This window comes from Desmodus rotundus, chromosome X (genome assembly GCF_022682495.2).
Source record: "Desmodus rotundus isolate HL8 chromosome X, HLdesRot8A.1, whole genome shotgun sequence".
Classification (NCBI taxonomy): domain Eukaryota; kingdom Metazoa; phylum Chordata; class Mammalia; order Chiroptera; family Phyllostomidae; genus Desmodus; species Desmodus rotundus.
This window is the reverse complement of record NC_071400.1, coordinates 29,939,781-29,957,227: the sequence shown is the minus strand read 5'-3', so window position 1 is coordinate 29,957,227 and position 17,447 is coordinate 29,939,781. Positions and strand designations below refer to the sequence as shown.

The 17,447-nt window shown below is 43.4% G+C and overlaps 1 protein-coding gene and 1 non-coding gene across 2 annotated transcripts in view; one reads left to right on the top strand and one right to left on the bottom strand.

Moving 5' to 3' along the window:
- Window positions 1–17,204, bottom strand: part of LOC112310538 (eukaryotic peptide chain release factor subunit 1) — a 53,688-nt gene extending 36,484 nt beyond the window's left edge. Inside the window, 1 exon segment of the mRNA XM_053916903.1 lies at window positions 17,148–17,204. Within this exon segment, the coding sequence (XP_053772878.1) occupies window positions 17,148–17,204 (57 nt within the window).
- Window positions 9,333–9,463, top strand: LOC128780041 (small Cajal body-specific RNA 20). The gene has a single exon (XR_008426040.1). It is a non-coding gene; the product is annotated as a small Cajal body-specific RNA 20 (non-coding RNA).
- Window positions 17,205–17,447: the final 243 nt, after the last annotated feature.

The window sequence follows — 17,447 nt, the reverse complement described above, 5'->3', positions numbered from 1 at the left end:
TAACATGTAATTGTTATACAAATATTTTTAAAAATCTTACTTTTTTGCACTAAGTTTTTGAAACCGCGTGTGTATTTCACAATTATGGTGCATCTTCTCACTGTGCCCAAAGTCCTGAGTTAGCAAGTGACAGATCTAGAATTTAAATCTAGGCCATTTGGCTCCAAAGCTGTGGCCTTAATCACATGCATGTTGCCTACTAATGAGGTACACTTTAGGGAAGATTTAAGAAACAATTGGATATTATTAGGCAACGTATGAAATCTTAATCAGTATCAAATTCAGTCAATGTAACCCTGTAATTACCTGACGCACAGATAGAAGATTTTTTCGAGTTCCCACTGAACTTTTTCTTGGAGTCAGTTTCCTCTGGGGCTTACCCCCTAATCTAGGACTCCAGGTCAGCTTTATGTTAAAGCCTTTCCAAGGGGATGCCTCAGGCATGATTTCTCTCTGTGATGGGTACAAATGGTACAGCTGATCTGTTCACTTTACTTAGACTGGTGGAAAAAAAGAAGCATGGCCTTCCTTACCAGACTGGCCTGGTCCTGCTCACCAAATCTTTGCTGGGTTCTCCTTGGCTGCCTGGCTATTTCCTGTATGTTATGATTGTTTGGAAGGGGAAGGAAACTATACAGTTGCCTGTGAGTAGCTTTTCCACCAGAAAAAAGGCTTTTCCTATCACTTTGAGTGTAGAGTTTTATCACTTCCATATTTAAACTGAATAATTCTTTGTCAACTATTACAACCCTGGATATGATACTGTAGTTTGGACAAAGACTGCTTTTGAAATGGGGAAGTCTTATTTTTTCTGTTACAAATTAGTGCTTATATTTTATAGATATAAAGTCATTACAATTTCTACCATTTAACACTTGGTCATTGCTTAGCTTTCTGTTGCTGCAAAACCACACCAAAATGTGGGGATTTAAAGTCATTTTATAGAGTTTATGATTTTGTGGGTTTAGGAATTTATACACTACTAACCCCACTTGGCACACAAAATCAGGAACACAGAGAATTCACATCTTTACTGAAAATACATAAACTTGCCCTAAAAAACATAATGCACTGACTTTCTTCATTTATTCAATTCATTCAGTAGGCAATGGGTAAACTTCTCTTGATGATATGCTTTGAAAAATTTGAATCTGGCAGAAAAACACTGTAGAAACTGTCGTAGAATGCACAGAGCTTGGAAGATAGGGAATACAAAATGAATGCTGATGACAGGGACTCGTAGCAGGTCAAAGCCAAGCCAAAGGAAAGCACAGGTGGAGGAGGCAAACATGGCATGGGCAACGTGGGTGTTCTGGGCTGCAGTGGCACCAGAGGATCCAACTCCAATGGGCTCCAGAACAAAAATGTCATTGTAAGATCCATCCAAGATTATAACAAGAGGGTGACCCATGGTAACAGGGGACACATTTGAGAATTAAAGCCCTCTGATGTGTCCAACACATGGACCTTCTATTCTTAAACCAAATTTTTAATTGGAGGAAAAACGGGGTTGGTTTAGTATATCGACCAGTTAGGGTCATACCAGAAAAACACAACATGCAAGAAAATCTATGTTATTGAGCATTTTTAAATTTTATTTTTTCTGTTTTTGGTTTTTAAATTTTGAGATTTTTAAAATGTATTTACTTTTAGAGAGAGGAGAAGTGAGGGAGAAAGCCAAAATATCAGTGTGTGAGAGATACATCAATCGGTTGCCTCTCGCACGCCCCCTCCTGGGGACTTGGCCCACAACCCAGGCATGTGCCCTAACTGGGAATTGAGCTGGCAACCTTTCAGGTCGCAGACGAGTGTTCAATCCACTGAGCCACACCAGCCAGGGCTAAATTTTATCTTTACTGTATTTTTCATTACCATTTATCCCCCTTATACCCCCCTCTTCCCCCTCCCCCCACACCCGCCTCCCCCCCCCCCCACAATCACTACACTTTTCGGTTTTGCTCTATGCCCCACTTCAGAGGGAGATTTTAAATCATAATGGGAGAAGCTATTTCCTTATTGCTAAAATATCTTAAGAAATAAATAAAGTAGAATGAAATATCTTAGGAAAGCTAATACTGTGCCCCCTAACTTCAGCTCACCCTTAGTGAGCATGGACTATGTGCCAAGCTATGGACTAGGCTTATTGGTCTGTTCCTATCCTCCCACCTTTAATATTCTTTAATTACTTTCCAGGTCTTGGATGCAAGTGAGCTGTACTGTGTCTTTGCTGTTAATGCTTTGCCTGGTAGTATCCGGACAGCTGTCCAGCTGCTCTGCTCCCTCCTCACTAGAGGTAGTATCACCCTGGTGAAGGGCAGGGAGCCGAGCATGGTAAAAATGCAACCCCTTCCAAAGTCATACTGAGGGAACCAGCCCCCTATTTCAAAGGCCCATCTTCATCCTGAAGGAACTAATCAAGAGGAGCACATTGAATTTTTAGACAGGTTTCCTTCAAGGATGACTATGAGGAAATATTCATCCTAGGAAACTTATTGGGAGCTAAAACAGTGGTCCAGCAATGGGGCCAAGTGGATTTATCACTTGTCTTGCTAGGAAATGAGAGTTGCCGAAGCCCTGGACACTGCTTTAATTTTTTATTTGGCATTTATTTATTTATTTATTTATTTATTTATTTACTTCCTTATTTAATCCTCACTCGAGGACATTTTTCATTGCTTTTAGATAGGGAAAGGGGAAAAGAGAGAGAAACACTGATTAGTTGCCTCCTGCACATGCCCCATCTGGGGACTGAGCCCACAACCTAGATATGTGCCCTGACCAGGAATCAAACCCACACCCTTTTGGTGTATGGAACGAGTCTCTGACCAACTGAGCCACACTGGCCAGGGTGATGTTTTAGTGTTTAATGCTAAGGAAAGTTTAGCCAAACCAGGTTCAAATTTATTAAAACTCCATTTATGCCTAGCCAGTAGTTTGGAGGGAAGGATGCAAACCATTGCCAGTTCTGCATGTGTCAACCTTTCCCCCACCCTCCAGCCATCCTGGATTCAGGGCAAAATCAGCCAACACTGATCTAGCTACAGGATCAGGATTCCGGATAGAAGGTGATGTTGCCTGGGGTGGAGGAGCACTCTAGGTCCCTGCCACCCTTACTCCTCAACTAGGAGATCCCAATTCTATCACCAATTCCTAAGGCAGGGGAGTGGAACTAGGCATTTTAGAACAAGGTTAACAAGTGGTATCCCTATGTTTACCGCAGCATTATTTGCAATAGCCAAGGTATGGAAACAACCTAAGTGTCCAACAGCGGATGAGTGGATAAAGAAAAAATATTTATATCATATATATGGTATATATATGGGGTGTGTGTGTGTGTGTGTGTGTGTGTACACCATATATCATGCGGTATATATATATGGTGTACTTCACACACACACACACACACACACACGATGGGATGGCATGCAGCCACAAAAAGGAATGAAATCTTGACATTTGTGACAACATGACAACATGGATGGACCTTGAGGGCCTTATGCTAAGTGAAGTAAGTCAGAGAAAGACAAATATTGTATGATCCGATATGTAGAATCTAAAACAACAAAAAATAACTAAGTGGATACATATGGAAAACAGATTTGTGGTTGCCAGCTTCTGGGAGAAATGGGTGAAGGACGTAAACATATACAAATGTTCGGTTACAAAATAAATGTCACGGGGAGGTAATGTACAGCATGGTGACTATAGTTAATTATAGTGTACTGAATATTTGAAAGTTGCTAGGACAATAAATTTTATTTTTTAGCTCTTCGTTTAAAAAATTTTTAAATCATTAAAAAAATTTTCAATTGGAGTTGACATACATTATTATATTAGTTTCACATGTACACCGCAGTGTTAGACATTATGTAGCTTGCTAAGTGATGGTCCTGATAAATCTTAAACCCATCTGACACCATTCACAGTTATTAGAATACTGTTGACTATATTCACTATGTTGTACTTTACATCCCTATGACTATTCTGTAACAACCGATTTGTACTTCTTAATCCCTCCACCTTTTTCACCCATCTCCCGAAACCCTCTACCATCTGGCAACAATCAAAATATTCTCAGCATCTATGAATTGGTGTCTGTTCTCCTTGTTTGTTTATTTTGTTTTCCAGATTCACTTGTTTTTTTTTTTTTTTTTATTCAGTTAAAATTGTCTGCATTTTCTTGTTGATAGATATCTATTTATTGCCATTTTATCATTCATATTTTTAAAATCTTTTTCCTGCTTAAAGAAGATCCTTTAACTTTTCATATCATACTGGTCTGGTGGTGATGAACTCCTTTAGCTTTTTCTTGTCTGGGAAGCTCTTTATTTGTCCTTTGATTCTAAATGATAGCTTTGCCGAGTAATCTTGGTTGTAGGTCCTTGCTTTTCATCACTTTGGATTCTTGCCAATCCCTTCCGGCTGCAAAGTTTCTGCTGGGAAATCAGCCGACAGTCTTACGGGAGCTCTCCTGTAGGTAACTGATTTTCTCTTGCTGCTTTTAAGATTCTCTCCTTGTCTTTAGCCTTTGGCATTGCAATTATGATGTGTCTTGGCGTGGGCCTCTTTGGGTTTATCTTGTTTGAGATTCTGTGTGCCTCCTGTACTTGTATGTCTATTTCCTTCACCATGTTAGGGAAGTTTTTTGTCACAGTTTCTTCAAATAGGTTTTCAATTCCTTGCGCTCTCTCTTCTCCTGGCACCCCCATGATGCGAATGTTGGTTGTCCCAGAAGCTCCTTGTACTATATTCATTTTCGGGGTTCTTTTTTTCCTTTTTACTGTTCTGATTGGGTGTTTTTTGCTTCCTTACAATCCAAATTGCTGATTTGATTCTCAACTTCATCTACTCTGTTGATTTCCTGTAAAATTCAGGGGTGCCCAACCTTTCGGCATCTCTGGGCCACACTGGAAGAGGAAGAGTTCTCTTAGGCCACACATTAAATACATTGCAACCTGTAATCACAAAAAAATCTCATAATGCTTTAAGTAAATTTACGATTTTGTGTTGGGCCGCATTCACAGCCGTCCTGACCTGCATGCAGCCTGCGGGCCACAGGTTGTACACCCTTGCAAATTACTCTTCATTTCAGTTAATGTACCTGTCGTTTCTGACTGGTCCTTTTTTATGCTGTTGAGGTTCTCACTGAGTTGATTGCGCACCCTATAACCAGTGTTTTAAACTCTACATCTAGTAGACTGCTTGCCTCCATTTTGTTTAGCTCTTTCCTGGCATTTTGTTCTGTCCTTTCATTTGGGCCATGTTTCCTTGTCTCCTCATTTTGGCAGCCTCTCTGTGTTTGTTTCTCTGTATTAGATAGAGCTGCTATGTCTCCCAGGCTTGGTAGAGTGGCCTAATATAGCATGTATCGTGCAGGGTCCAATGGCACAATCTCCCCTATCACCCAAGCTGGGCACGCCAGGTAGCACCTTCCATGTAGGCTGAGCACACCCTCCTCTTGTAGTCAAGCCTTGATTGTTGTTTGCAGGTCAATGGGAGGGGTTTGCCCTGAGGCTGGCAAGCTGCAAGGACTGGCTGTGACCACCAACCACTGTGGAGGCTCAGCTGTAACGGCCCACCCCCGGAGCAGTACTTAACTTACGTGGGGCTCTGGTGTCCGCTGAGTCTGCCATTTGACTGTGTCATCTGTGGAGGTGGCTGGGTGGTGGCGCTTCAACGTGGTCTGGAGCTGTCCACCAGATGCACTGGCTCTGGAGCCTCCCAGGAGGTACAGGCCAAGGTCAACTGCCACCTATGTTCTGCTCGAGGCGACCTGGTGTGAGTTACAGAGCGATCTGCAGATGGCTGCTACTTGTGCTGGGCTTGGAGGTGCCCAGGTGAAGCCAAGCTGCAAACCAAGGCTGACTGCTGTTAGTGCTGGGGCTGCGGCCACCTAGCAAGAGGTACAGAGCATGCTGAGGTCAGGTGCTGCTTGTTTGAGAGGTTTCAGGAAAATCCGAAGCATGAGCCAACACAGGCCATTCTCGTGGAAAAGCCACTGGAAACTGCTTGGCTGGGTCCGAAAGCTGGGTGAGATGGGACCTCAGGGAATGACTAGGGTATTGGCAAACAGTGTGAGCCAGGTTCATGGATGGAGTCTCAGATATGGCGCCCGCCTGCAGGCTTTGTGGGGGGAGGGCTCATCAAAGGAAAGATGACCTCGGTTGACACTTCTGGGAGAAAGCTGCCTCCTAGCTCTCGTCCCAATGTAGGACAATTCAATTCTTCCCCATATGTCTCTGGTGCCTTTCAAACTGCTGCTTCAGTGCTGGAGCTCCGAGGGAGTGAGTCCGGGTAAGTCAGTGTAGGGTCCCTTTAAGAGGAACTCCCTGGGACTCCAGAACATCCCTGTCTCCCTCAGCCTCAATCCCCACTGGCTTTTTATACCCAGAAGTTATGGGGACTTTTCTTCCTGGCTCTGGAGCCCTGGCCTAGGAGACCTGGTGTGGGGCCCGGACACCTGGCTCCTCAGGGGGTCCTCTGAAGCTGAGCTATCCCTCCTGATTTTTATCTGCCACATGTGGGTGTGGGACTGGCTGTTCCATGCTTCCACCCCTCCTACTAGTCTCAATGTGGCTCCTTCAGTTCCCTAGTTGTAGGACTTAAATTCAGCCAGATTTCAGGTGGTTCTGAGTGATGGTGGTTCTGTAGTTGTAGTTATGATGTGGTGGTGGGAGGAAGCATGTACCACATTTACCTATGTGGCCATCTTGTAAGAGAATAAACTTTAAAAGTTCTCATTGCAAGAAAAACTTCTGGAACTATATGGTGACTGTAACTAGACTTACTGTGGCGATCATTTATATATATATAAAAATAGTCTGTCCAGAAGGTATCCAGCCAAGTAATATGAGAAATAGAGACATTGCCCTGGCTGGTGCAGCTCAGTGGATTGAGCGTGGGCTGTGAACCAAAGGGTCACTGGTTCGATTCCCAGTCAGGTCACATGCCTGGGTTGTGGGCCAGGTCCCCAGTAGGGGGCGCGCGAGAGGGAACCTCACATTGATGTTTCTCTCCCTCTCTTTCTCCTTCCCTTCCCCTCTCTCTAAAAATAAATAAATAAAATCTTACAAAAAAAGTGTTCTGTTTATTAAAAAAAAAGAGACATTCATTGAAGAAGATACAAGAAACATTGTACATAGGACAGTGACGCCTCAGTCCCCTTCAACATGGGCACCTGGGGACCTCACACAGTTCTCCCAGTCGCCATCAGCTGCCCCATCATATTTTCCTGATTCTCACCAATGGTCTGAAATCTCTTCCCTTTCAAAGGTGATTTTAATTTTGGGAAAAGCCAGAAGTCACAGGGCACCCAATCTGAGCTGTATGGGGTTGGGTCACCTGGGTGATTTGATGTTTCGCCAAAAAACTCTGCACAAGACATGATGCATGTGCGGGCACATTGTTGTGATGAAGCTGCCAATCAGCAGTTGCCCATATATGTGGCCTTCTGAATCATCCGAATAGTTTCCATGCAGGAATGTTCAAGCTTAATGCAAAATTCGATGCAGATTTGTTGCTCTACTTGCTCCATCATTTTGAATGAGACAGCCACACAGTACACATGCTCACTCAATGGCGTCTATCACCCCCACTGACTAGTACAGTGAAGTTGTCATGGTTCACGCAGGCACATTCCAGTCTACTATCCTTGGCTGCCAGGTTATATCTAAGTTGCACAAACCATTCTCATATTAGCAATGGCTGGGCTTTATCTGTACAGACCTCATACACTCGCACACGTATAAATCATAAAGTACACCTGAAATTAATATGTTATATGTCAATTATACCTCAACAAAAGTTAATTAATTTAAAAAACCAAAAACAATGTGGAGGTGGGGCCATACAAAGGACTTTTCTCCAAGTGCCCAGCAACTATTAAAACAAAGTCAATTAAACCTCATATTCCATTCGGCCTCCTAGTCATGGGATTTACATTTTATTTAGTCCATTAGAAAGTTTCTAATCTACAAACTGACATTGTAGGCCTCCTCTCCCTGCCTGCCTCCTTATTTTTGCTCACTGATTTTAGGATTTAGAATCCTTCCTGCGCATGAGTGTACACAGGGTGGAGAAAAATAGGTTTACAGTTGCATTGTGACATCTTCTGAGTTAATAGAGCTATTGTAATCGTCGTAACCTGCATGTCTTTGATACCAACAACTGTAAACCTACTATTCCTTATCTTGTAGTCTGAAGAAGGCCAGTGTAATAGAGCTCATCTGGGGGAGATTCAAATGTACCAGTGTTCCAACCTCCCTAAACAGCCAGAAGCCACAGTGGGTTGTCATACGGACCAATATTAGACCCCTATTCACAATTCTGGTTTTAAAAGACAGGGTATTTGCAAAAGAGAGGGGGGAAAGCATATATTAAGACTTTCTTGGTGTAGCTCATTCTGTAGAATTTGGAAGTCTATGAGAACATTTTGTTTGTTTCTGTGGCTGATTTTTCCCTTTAGAACCCGATTGAGGCAGCACTATACAAACCCTTGGAAGGGGGGGAGCAAGTCACCAAAACTGAATTGTTCCTTTTCCTCTGAGCTGCATTTGCCCGAGGTTAGCAGAGCCCTGGTCCTCCCAAGCCCCGGTCAGCCATGACCGTGATCCCTGCCCTTGGCACTCAGTGGCCTGCCTGGTTGGGCTGCTTTCCAGGCAGCTCCCCAGCAGAAGGTCTGCAGCCAGATTCTGTCACTGCACTCACACACACTGTGGGCAGCAAAGCTAATAAGCCCATCCCGATTTTTCCTCCTTTACTTTTCTCCTCCATTTCACCCCAAATTATTCTTTGATGCAACTTAGGTTTGTGTATGGTCTCAGAAAGTCACCTCTTGATCCATTGACCCATAAGTCAGTCATCACTGCTGAGGAAATGAAGAAGTATTTCAAATTACCCCAGGTGAGCATCCAGCCTGAACTACGAGCCACCTCCCACTGCCAACAAGTTCCGCATGACCCATCTCTTCACAAAGAGGAAGAAAAGATCTCTTAGGGATCGGAAATTCCTCAACAGTATTCACTAATGCATTCGATAGTTTCTGAAATTTCGCTGTGTGTGGTATCCCCAGGGCACACAGTTGATTCTGTATTAATCTTGCCTAACACTTAACGCCTTTCTTAGGTTGGTAGAACTCTGAAATTGTCTTAGTTTATTTCCTTTTTTAGACACATGTCAAGAGTTGCACCTCTCCGTTGCACCCCACCATGCTGCACAACCAACCACGTTATCAATGTTTTCAGGCTGACGTCTCTGAGTATTCCACAAAATCAACATTTAGGGCTGCCACTCTACACTGGTTTACCAAACACTTAAAAACAACTGCAGGAGAGGGCCTCTCTGTCCTGGAGCTGTTGAGGGTTCCTTTTCTTCTGAGCCAGAGCTGGAGGCCAGAGTCAGCTTTAAGGATTATTATTGGGGCTGCCTTGAGCTGGGCAGCCTTCTTTTCCTACCTCAGATATTTGTAGTTGCCCGGAACCCCTGTTTGATTTATGCCAGGCTACAGCTGTAAGTGGTCACACTGGCCATAAGGCCTCTGGCTTTCCTTGGATACTTCCAGGCTCTTGTGAGCTGATCTGGTCTAGGTTGCTCCTAAAGTAACTTGGTCCTGTGTCTGCCCCATAGGCAGGATGTATGCCAATCCAAATAAGTGGTCACTTATCACAAAGATGCCTACGCTTGAAGGGGAGTGTCCAGAAGTGGGGACTTCTATTGTAAAAGGGGAGTCTGAGGCCAGCAAACTCAGAAGAACCTTACCATTTTTCCCTGCCTGCATTAGCTTGGGTGCCAACCAGACAGCTCCACCCACCAGCCCACAGTTGTGTCCTACACAGGGCTCCTTACAGGACTGCGAGGCACGGGGTGGTAAGGAAGACCCATGAGTGGGTGCTGGAGGAGTGTCACAGGTGTCAGGCAAGGAAGTCAGAACTGTCACCCAGTACACCTGCCACAAGTGCAAGCCCAGCTTCTAAGCAGTTAGCTCCATCCAGTGGGACAGCTCGGTGTCCACACAATGTGAGTTGTGCCATCTGACCAGGGCACTTTACCTCTGGAAAGTTTTCTATATTGACGTGGCTTCTTCCTTAGCTGATAAAACAGTCTTTTTACAAAAGTTCTAAAGTTCTCAGCCCTAAGTTCCCTATCTCTGTTGATAAGGATGACTTCCTGGTGCAGGGATGATGCCTTTCACATGGGAAATTTATTTTCTGCTTTCAGGGGTCAGAGGAGGGTCAGAGTGTCGTTCTTATACTGTAACTTAAGTATAGTAACTTAAATTCAAAATAGTCAATATGCCAAAGTAGCATAATTGGGGGTGGCAAATTTTGCTCCCCTTCAGTTAAAAAATCCATCCTCATCCATCCAGGCTGACCCCTCCCATTAGTTCTGACAGGCGTGACAAGGCATGCTTCAGAGAGCACTGCTGCACACTCCCAGTGACTCCAGAAGCTCCACCCCACCCTACTATGCCTCAGCCTAGAGCAGGCCCCCTCCTATCACTGGAGAACCCTTCTAGAGTTGGGAACATCATCAGATGTTTACAGCTGAACATATGTGGGACTTGGAATATACCAGGGGACATATCTTTTTAATTCTTAAACTTGTATTTAATCCTGCCTATGACTAACCATTCATACACCTTAGCTCATTGCTCTGATGACTCCTTAGGAGAACCCTGCTTCCATATCATTGCTATAGGAGGAATAATGCCCAGATCTTTCCTCTTCGGGTAAATAAGGACACAGCAAAAATGAATTAAGATCCTTATTTCCACCCCACCCTACCCTTCCTAAACACCACTACGCCAACGTCACCAAAAATATAAATAGAACTCTACTTCACTCGTTTCCAATTATTTTCACTAGAAATGAAAAAATAGTTCCATGTGTCCACCCAAGCATATGTGATGTCAGTTTCTCAAGAATAAATTTTTAACAGGTGCACAAGCATTTTGAATTCATCGTCTGGATGCTTTCTTCATATTAGTTTGCATCAACATTCACATAATTGTTGCCCAATGCTTGAGAAACCGGATTACAAAGCTCTCCCCCGCTGTGTACCAACAGCTAGCTATTGAGCTAAGTGGTGAGGATACTAAGTGGTGAGTTACTTCCTGCGAATTTTTTTGGTGTCCTAGAAATTGAACTTCCACCTGTGAGTGCCAAGAGCATTTAGCATTAGTTCAAATTATACAAAGAACAAGCTTCTGTATAATGTCTACAGTGCTTATCTCTCTTATAGCATCTAGAAGGCCCACTGGCTTCCCAAAGTCACAACATCCACGGTCAAAGTTATTCTTTGTGCCCGACACTTGAGCCTTCACATGTTCCTCTCAGTAAGTGGTGTTATCTTCTGTTTTAAGCCAGAACCCCTGGAATCATCCTTGACACTTTGCTCTTCATTAATTCTCATTCACTCCATCACAAGATAATTCTCGTTGTCACAATGGGGTACCCCACTACTATATAGTGAGCAGAGACCAAGGACACTAAAAAAAAAAAAAAAAAAAAAAAAAAAAAAATCCTACAATGCACAGCAGAGTCCCCTGCGATAAAGAATGATCCCTTCCAAAATGTCATCAGTGCCCAGGTTGAGAAACTCTAAGCTAATAGTATTGTACCAATGCCAAAGTTTTCTGGTTTTGACAATATACAATGGTTACATATGATGTTACCACTGGGGGAAGCTACATGAATGGCATGCAGGATCCCTATGTACTATTTACCAACTTCTTGTAAGTCATAAGCTACAGTCATACCTTGGTACTTGTCGGCTTCAGAATTCATCAAACCCTGTACTCATCATGTTTTGACAAGAAAAAAATGTTTCACCACTCAGTGCTTGCTCGGGACTCGTCACACTTGCTAGAATTTGTATGAGTCGTGACGCTGCCCTGCTACAGAAAATGCTTCATCATTCTGTACTCCTCGGTCTCGACACTCCTCACGAGTTCCAGAACAAATTAACGTCCTGACTACCGCTGTACTTCTAAATCAAAAGTTATAACAACAATAATAGCGAATTAGACCTTCTAATTACTATCCATTGTGCTCAATCTAACCCCCCAAATTTAAGCATATTATTCAAACCCAATTCCATAACCACTATTTACTGACTGTGTGTCCCTGGTCACTCGAACTCTGTGATTCACAGTATTCTCATCTGTAAAGTGCAGATGATGCCATTATAAAAATTATGTGACATGTGTCTGTTCTTATGCCAGTACCAGGCTGTTTTGATTACAGTGGCCTTATAATACAGTTTGATGTCAGGTATTGTGATCCCTCCTACTTTGTCCTTCTCTCTCAAAACTGCTGTGGCTATTCGGGGTCCTTTATGGTCCCATATGAATTTTTGAAATGTTCGTTCTATATCTGTGAAACCCATCACTGCTACTTTCATAGGGATTGCATTGAATCTATCAATTGCAATTTGGGTAGTATGGACAATGTTCACAGCAGCACAATTTACAATAGCCAAGTGCTGGAAGCAACCTAAGTGCCCACCAGTAAGTGAGTGGATCAAAAAACTATGGTACATTTACACGACGGAATACTATGCAGCAGAAAGAAAGGAGGGGCTCCTACCCTTTTGCGACAGTGTGGATGGAACTGGAGAGCATTACGCTAGGTGAAATAAGCCAGGCGGTGAAAGACAAATACCAATGATCTCACCTATAAGTGAGACCTAATCAACAAAACAAAGAAGTAAGCAAAATATAACCAGAGACATTGAAATTAAGAACAAAGTGACGGTAACCAGAGGGGAGGTGGGAGGGGATAATGGGGGAACAGGGGGAAGTGTTTCCAGGAACAGCTATAAAGGACACATGGACAAAACCAAGGGGGGTGGGATCAGGGGAGAGAGGTGGGGATGGCTGGGGTGGGGGGAGTTATGGGGAATAAATGCAGACAACTGTACTTGAACAGCAATAAAATAAAAATTAAAAAAAATTTTGTGACATGGAGTTCATGAAGGTACTCCATGATTTGTTAACTGGTGTACAAATTTGGGGAACTGTAACCATTAGCCCTGGCTAATCTTTATATAACTTATCCGCTACCTCATCTCTCGCCAAACTGATGTATTTGCTTTCCCATATTTTTTATCCTGCTGTGTCATCTTCGTTTTAAGTGATTTGCCTAAACTCTCTCTTCCACCTTCAACTCCGTCCAAATTCTTTCCACCGGGGATTTATGCACGAAGACAAACTGGTTATACAAATAGCGAAAAAATATTAAATGTTCAGCTTTGGAGAAAACGGCCAACTGAATTATGGTACCTGACTAGCAGTGTGGGCCATCAATTCATTCATTCAACAAATAGAATGCTTCCCAGATAGGGTCAAGTTAAAGGAGTGCATCATCACCAAGCCCTTATTATATGAAATGTTAGAGGGACTCATCTAAGAAAAAGAAGCAGACCCAAACTATGAACAGTAAAATGACAACAAACTCACAACTATCAACCACTGAACATAAAAATCAAGAACCAAAACAAACTAAGCAGACATCTGGAAAGGAACAGAATCACAGAAATGGAGATCACACGGAGGGCTATCAGTGGGGAGAGGGAGGGGGAGAGAGGGGGAAAAGGTACAGGGAATAAGAAGCATAAATGGCAGGTAGAAAATAGACAGGGGACGTTAAGAATAGTATAGGAAATGGAGAAGCCAAAGAACTTATATGTATGACCCACAGACATGAACTAAGGAGGGAAAATGCTGGTGGGAGGGGGGTGCAGGGCGGAGGGGGATAAAGGGGAGAAAAAAATGGGACAACTGTATTATCATAATCAATAAAATATCCTTAAAAAAAAGAGAAAACAACAAATATTTATTGAGTACCTAATAAATGCCAGGCACTGTGCTTGACCCTGAAATACAGTGATGGTTATGGTTGACAAAAAATATGGTTTGAATGAGGAAAAGAATGAAAAAATAACAGTCGTGGCATAATAAAAAGTAGATTTGTTCTTTGTCCCTGGTTCCTGGCACAAAGCTCTTCAAACCTTTACAGTTTCCTGAGTGATATTGTCACGGTGCAATGAGCAGCCAGAGGGGGGCGGGGGGAAAGGCAGGGCCCTCACCATTACAATCTAACCAAGGACTTAGTGCAGGAGGCTAAAAGCAAAAGCTCACACGTTGACCCAGAAATCCTGAGCCTGGTCCGATAAGGCTGCCAGGTGTCCCGAACAACAAGTAAACTATGGTAGTGCAGGAGGTGGGGGCCCTTGAACGTCTGTGTGTATCATCTCCACTAGCTGGAAACAGGAAAACCTTCAGACTGTGTCTTCGTCCCAAGGCCTGGGAGGGGGGGCGGGGAGGGGGTCCACAGTGCCCAAAGAAAAAGCCCCTAAAACAACTTTGGTCAACTGCCTGCCTCCTGTCACGTATGCAACGTGAACAAATAGAGTCTGGAGCAAGATAAAGATTCGGGCTAAGAGACCCCTCACCCATACCTACGTTTGGATAGTCACGTTTCCCCCAGAAAGGTGGCTCCGCCTTTACCCGCCACTCAAAATGTAACTTATTCACCCCCACCCCTCCCCACCAAATAAAGGACTCTGTCTCTCGGCCTCTTCTCTTGGCCCGGTGGCTCTCTCGTCACACGGGGGATCCCTGGCCAGCTGGCCTCAGCCTGGGGCAGGGTGGGGGGTGGGGCTCCTGGCCACTTCTCTGCTGGCCACCCGGCCTCTGGCCACCCTTGCTCTAGCCACCCTTGCTTGTGCTTTCCTATTAGAACTTAGCATTAATAAACTTTGCTTGCATGCTAGTAGGCTCGCTGGCCTGCAATTCTTTAATGCGCTGGCAAGAAGAACCTAGTTTCTGGGAGTTTCTCACATAACAATATGAGTGTCTTTTGTCATTCATTAGGAGCCCTTTTTGAGTTTATGCTATGGAGACAACTTGGGGTGGTACTCCTAGATGGCCTCAGGATTGGGCTGGTTACCAGAAAGACCAAGTGATTAGAGGGTTGGAACTTGCAGGCTCCCTGGGAAGGGGCAGTGGGGACACTGCAGATGAAGCTCTAAAGCGACCTGTTGGTGGATGGATGATTGAAGAAGACATGGAACATATATAATGGAATATTACTCAGCCATAAAAAGCTGAAACATGGCCATTTGCCACAACATGGATGGACCTTGAAGTATTATGCTAAGTGAAAGAAGTCAGATGGAACAGGACACAAACCGTATAATTTCACTCATATGTGGAATATAAAACAAAAAAAGTTGCAAACGAACTAACAAAACAAAAACAAACTCATAGGTATAGACAACAGAATGCGGTTGCCAGAGGAGAAGGGGGATGGGGAGGGTGATATGGGTAAGGGGAGGTCAAATATGTGGTAACAGATGGAAACAAGACTTTTGGTGGTGAGCACACAGTGGAGTGTACAGATATCGAATTCTGGTATACCTGAAATTTATATAATGTTATTAACCAATGTTACTGCAATAACAAATTAATTCATCAGTTTTAGAAACCCTCTTGAACAAGAAGACTTGTTGAGCTTCCAGGATGGCAAACACATGGAGGTGTGGGGAGATATGCACACCCAGAGACAGCAACAAAACCTACCCCTTCCCACATAATTTACCCTATGCATGTGTTGATTTTGTTGTTTATCCGTGCCCTTTACAATAAGTGGGTAAATGTAAGTAAATGTTCCTCTGAATTCTGTGAGCCCCTCTAGCAAATTAATCAAATTTGAAGAGGGCATTGTGGGAACTTCCATGTATAGCCAGTTGGTCAGAAGGACAGGTAATAATCTGGACTCGTGATTGGCATCTGAAGTGAGGGGGGCAGTCATGTGAAACTGATGCTCTAACCCGTGGGATCTGACACTTGATAGTGTCAGAATTTAGTCAAATGTTGGGACACTCAGTCAGTCAGCATGTTACAGTAGACAGCCAGTTGGGGTGCTGGGGAATCTCCCCCATTGGCCAAGATGGTGGCAGGGAGAAGTTCTTACAGTGAGTGGCACCAAAGGCTAGAAGGGTGAAGGGATTGGACCTGGAAGTGCCAAAAGCTAGCAAGATAATTGGATAGAAGAAAGCTCTCTCCTCCCTATCCCTACAAGAACTGCAAGCTTGAGCAGGAAGGAGGGGTGGTCTTTGAGACGAGAGTCCACCATTCTTCCAGGTCGCACGGCACTTGAATAAAACCTCTTTCCTATTGCACCATCACCTACCTCACGAGATGGGCTTTTGTTGAAGCAGGCAGCCAAACCGTCGTTTGTTCTGTTACAAGCAACCACTGAGAATTGGAGGATTGCCTGGTGGCATAGAACAAAACCTCACACATTGGTACAGTATCATACAACCATTTAATCAAGGCTTAAAAAAGATGTTTTAAAATGTAGGAAATGTTTGTGATGAAATGTTAGATCACATAGATATAGAATATCAGATGGTGCGTGGAATAAAGTACTTGTAAAAGAAATTACAGGATAACAAACAGAAAATAGTTTTCATTATCACCCTTGGATGTTAGTTAGACAAGGTTATAGCTGAGTATAATTCATTTTATTTTTGACTCCTTCATACTTTCTACAGGAGTCACGATGAGAATGTGTTAACTTTGTTATCTAGGGGGAAGTATTTATTTGGGGAAGGCCAGTAAGAACTCTCACCCCTACTTCAAGATTCCTCTTAACGTCCACCTCTTCCATGTATGTTTCCAGGCTTGTATTGAATGCAATTTCTACCATCTTTGAACTCTCATATTATTGCTGTGCTATTTGACTTGTTCCAGAATATACTCGCATGTCATTTTAACTCATGTGTTTTCTTTCTCTACATGACTTGGTTATACTTGGCCCTTGTTTACAGTGCATGAACACTGAATCATACAATTCGCCACACATACACATGCACACACACAAATGAGAGGGAGGAAAAGGATAACCGTAAAGGAGAAAGAAACAGGATCGAAGAGTTTTTGCAACTCAGGGAAGATTTCCAGAGAAACTCTACAGGCAGAGTTTCAGACAGAGAGGAGAGCATGTTGCTGATCTGTTTCTCAGCCCACATCTAAGACCACTAAGTAAATGCCAGACCCTTTCTGGGAAGATGTTTGCTACCTCAGAGTTTGTCACTCAGGACTGCCAGATGGGCTGGGATGAAAATAAGAGGACGGAGCCAACCCTGAACATGCTCAGCCAGTTAAAGTCCCCAGGCACATTGGCCTTGGTCAAGGCCATCGCCCTTCATCTATATTTGCTAACCAACCAGAAAGTCCTTATTGAATGCCTGTTGTGTACATTGCATTGCTTTGGGGGTGGGGGATAAGAAACATGTAAACTGCAAGGTGTTTGCAATCTAATTGAGAAACCACAAAATACTCATACATATTGAGGGAAGCCAGAGTTGGCCACTCCAATATATGCCTTTGGGGATATTGGTGACTTTAAGCTTTTTAAAAAAGAATCAAAAGACTCGATAGA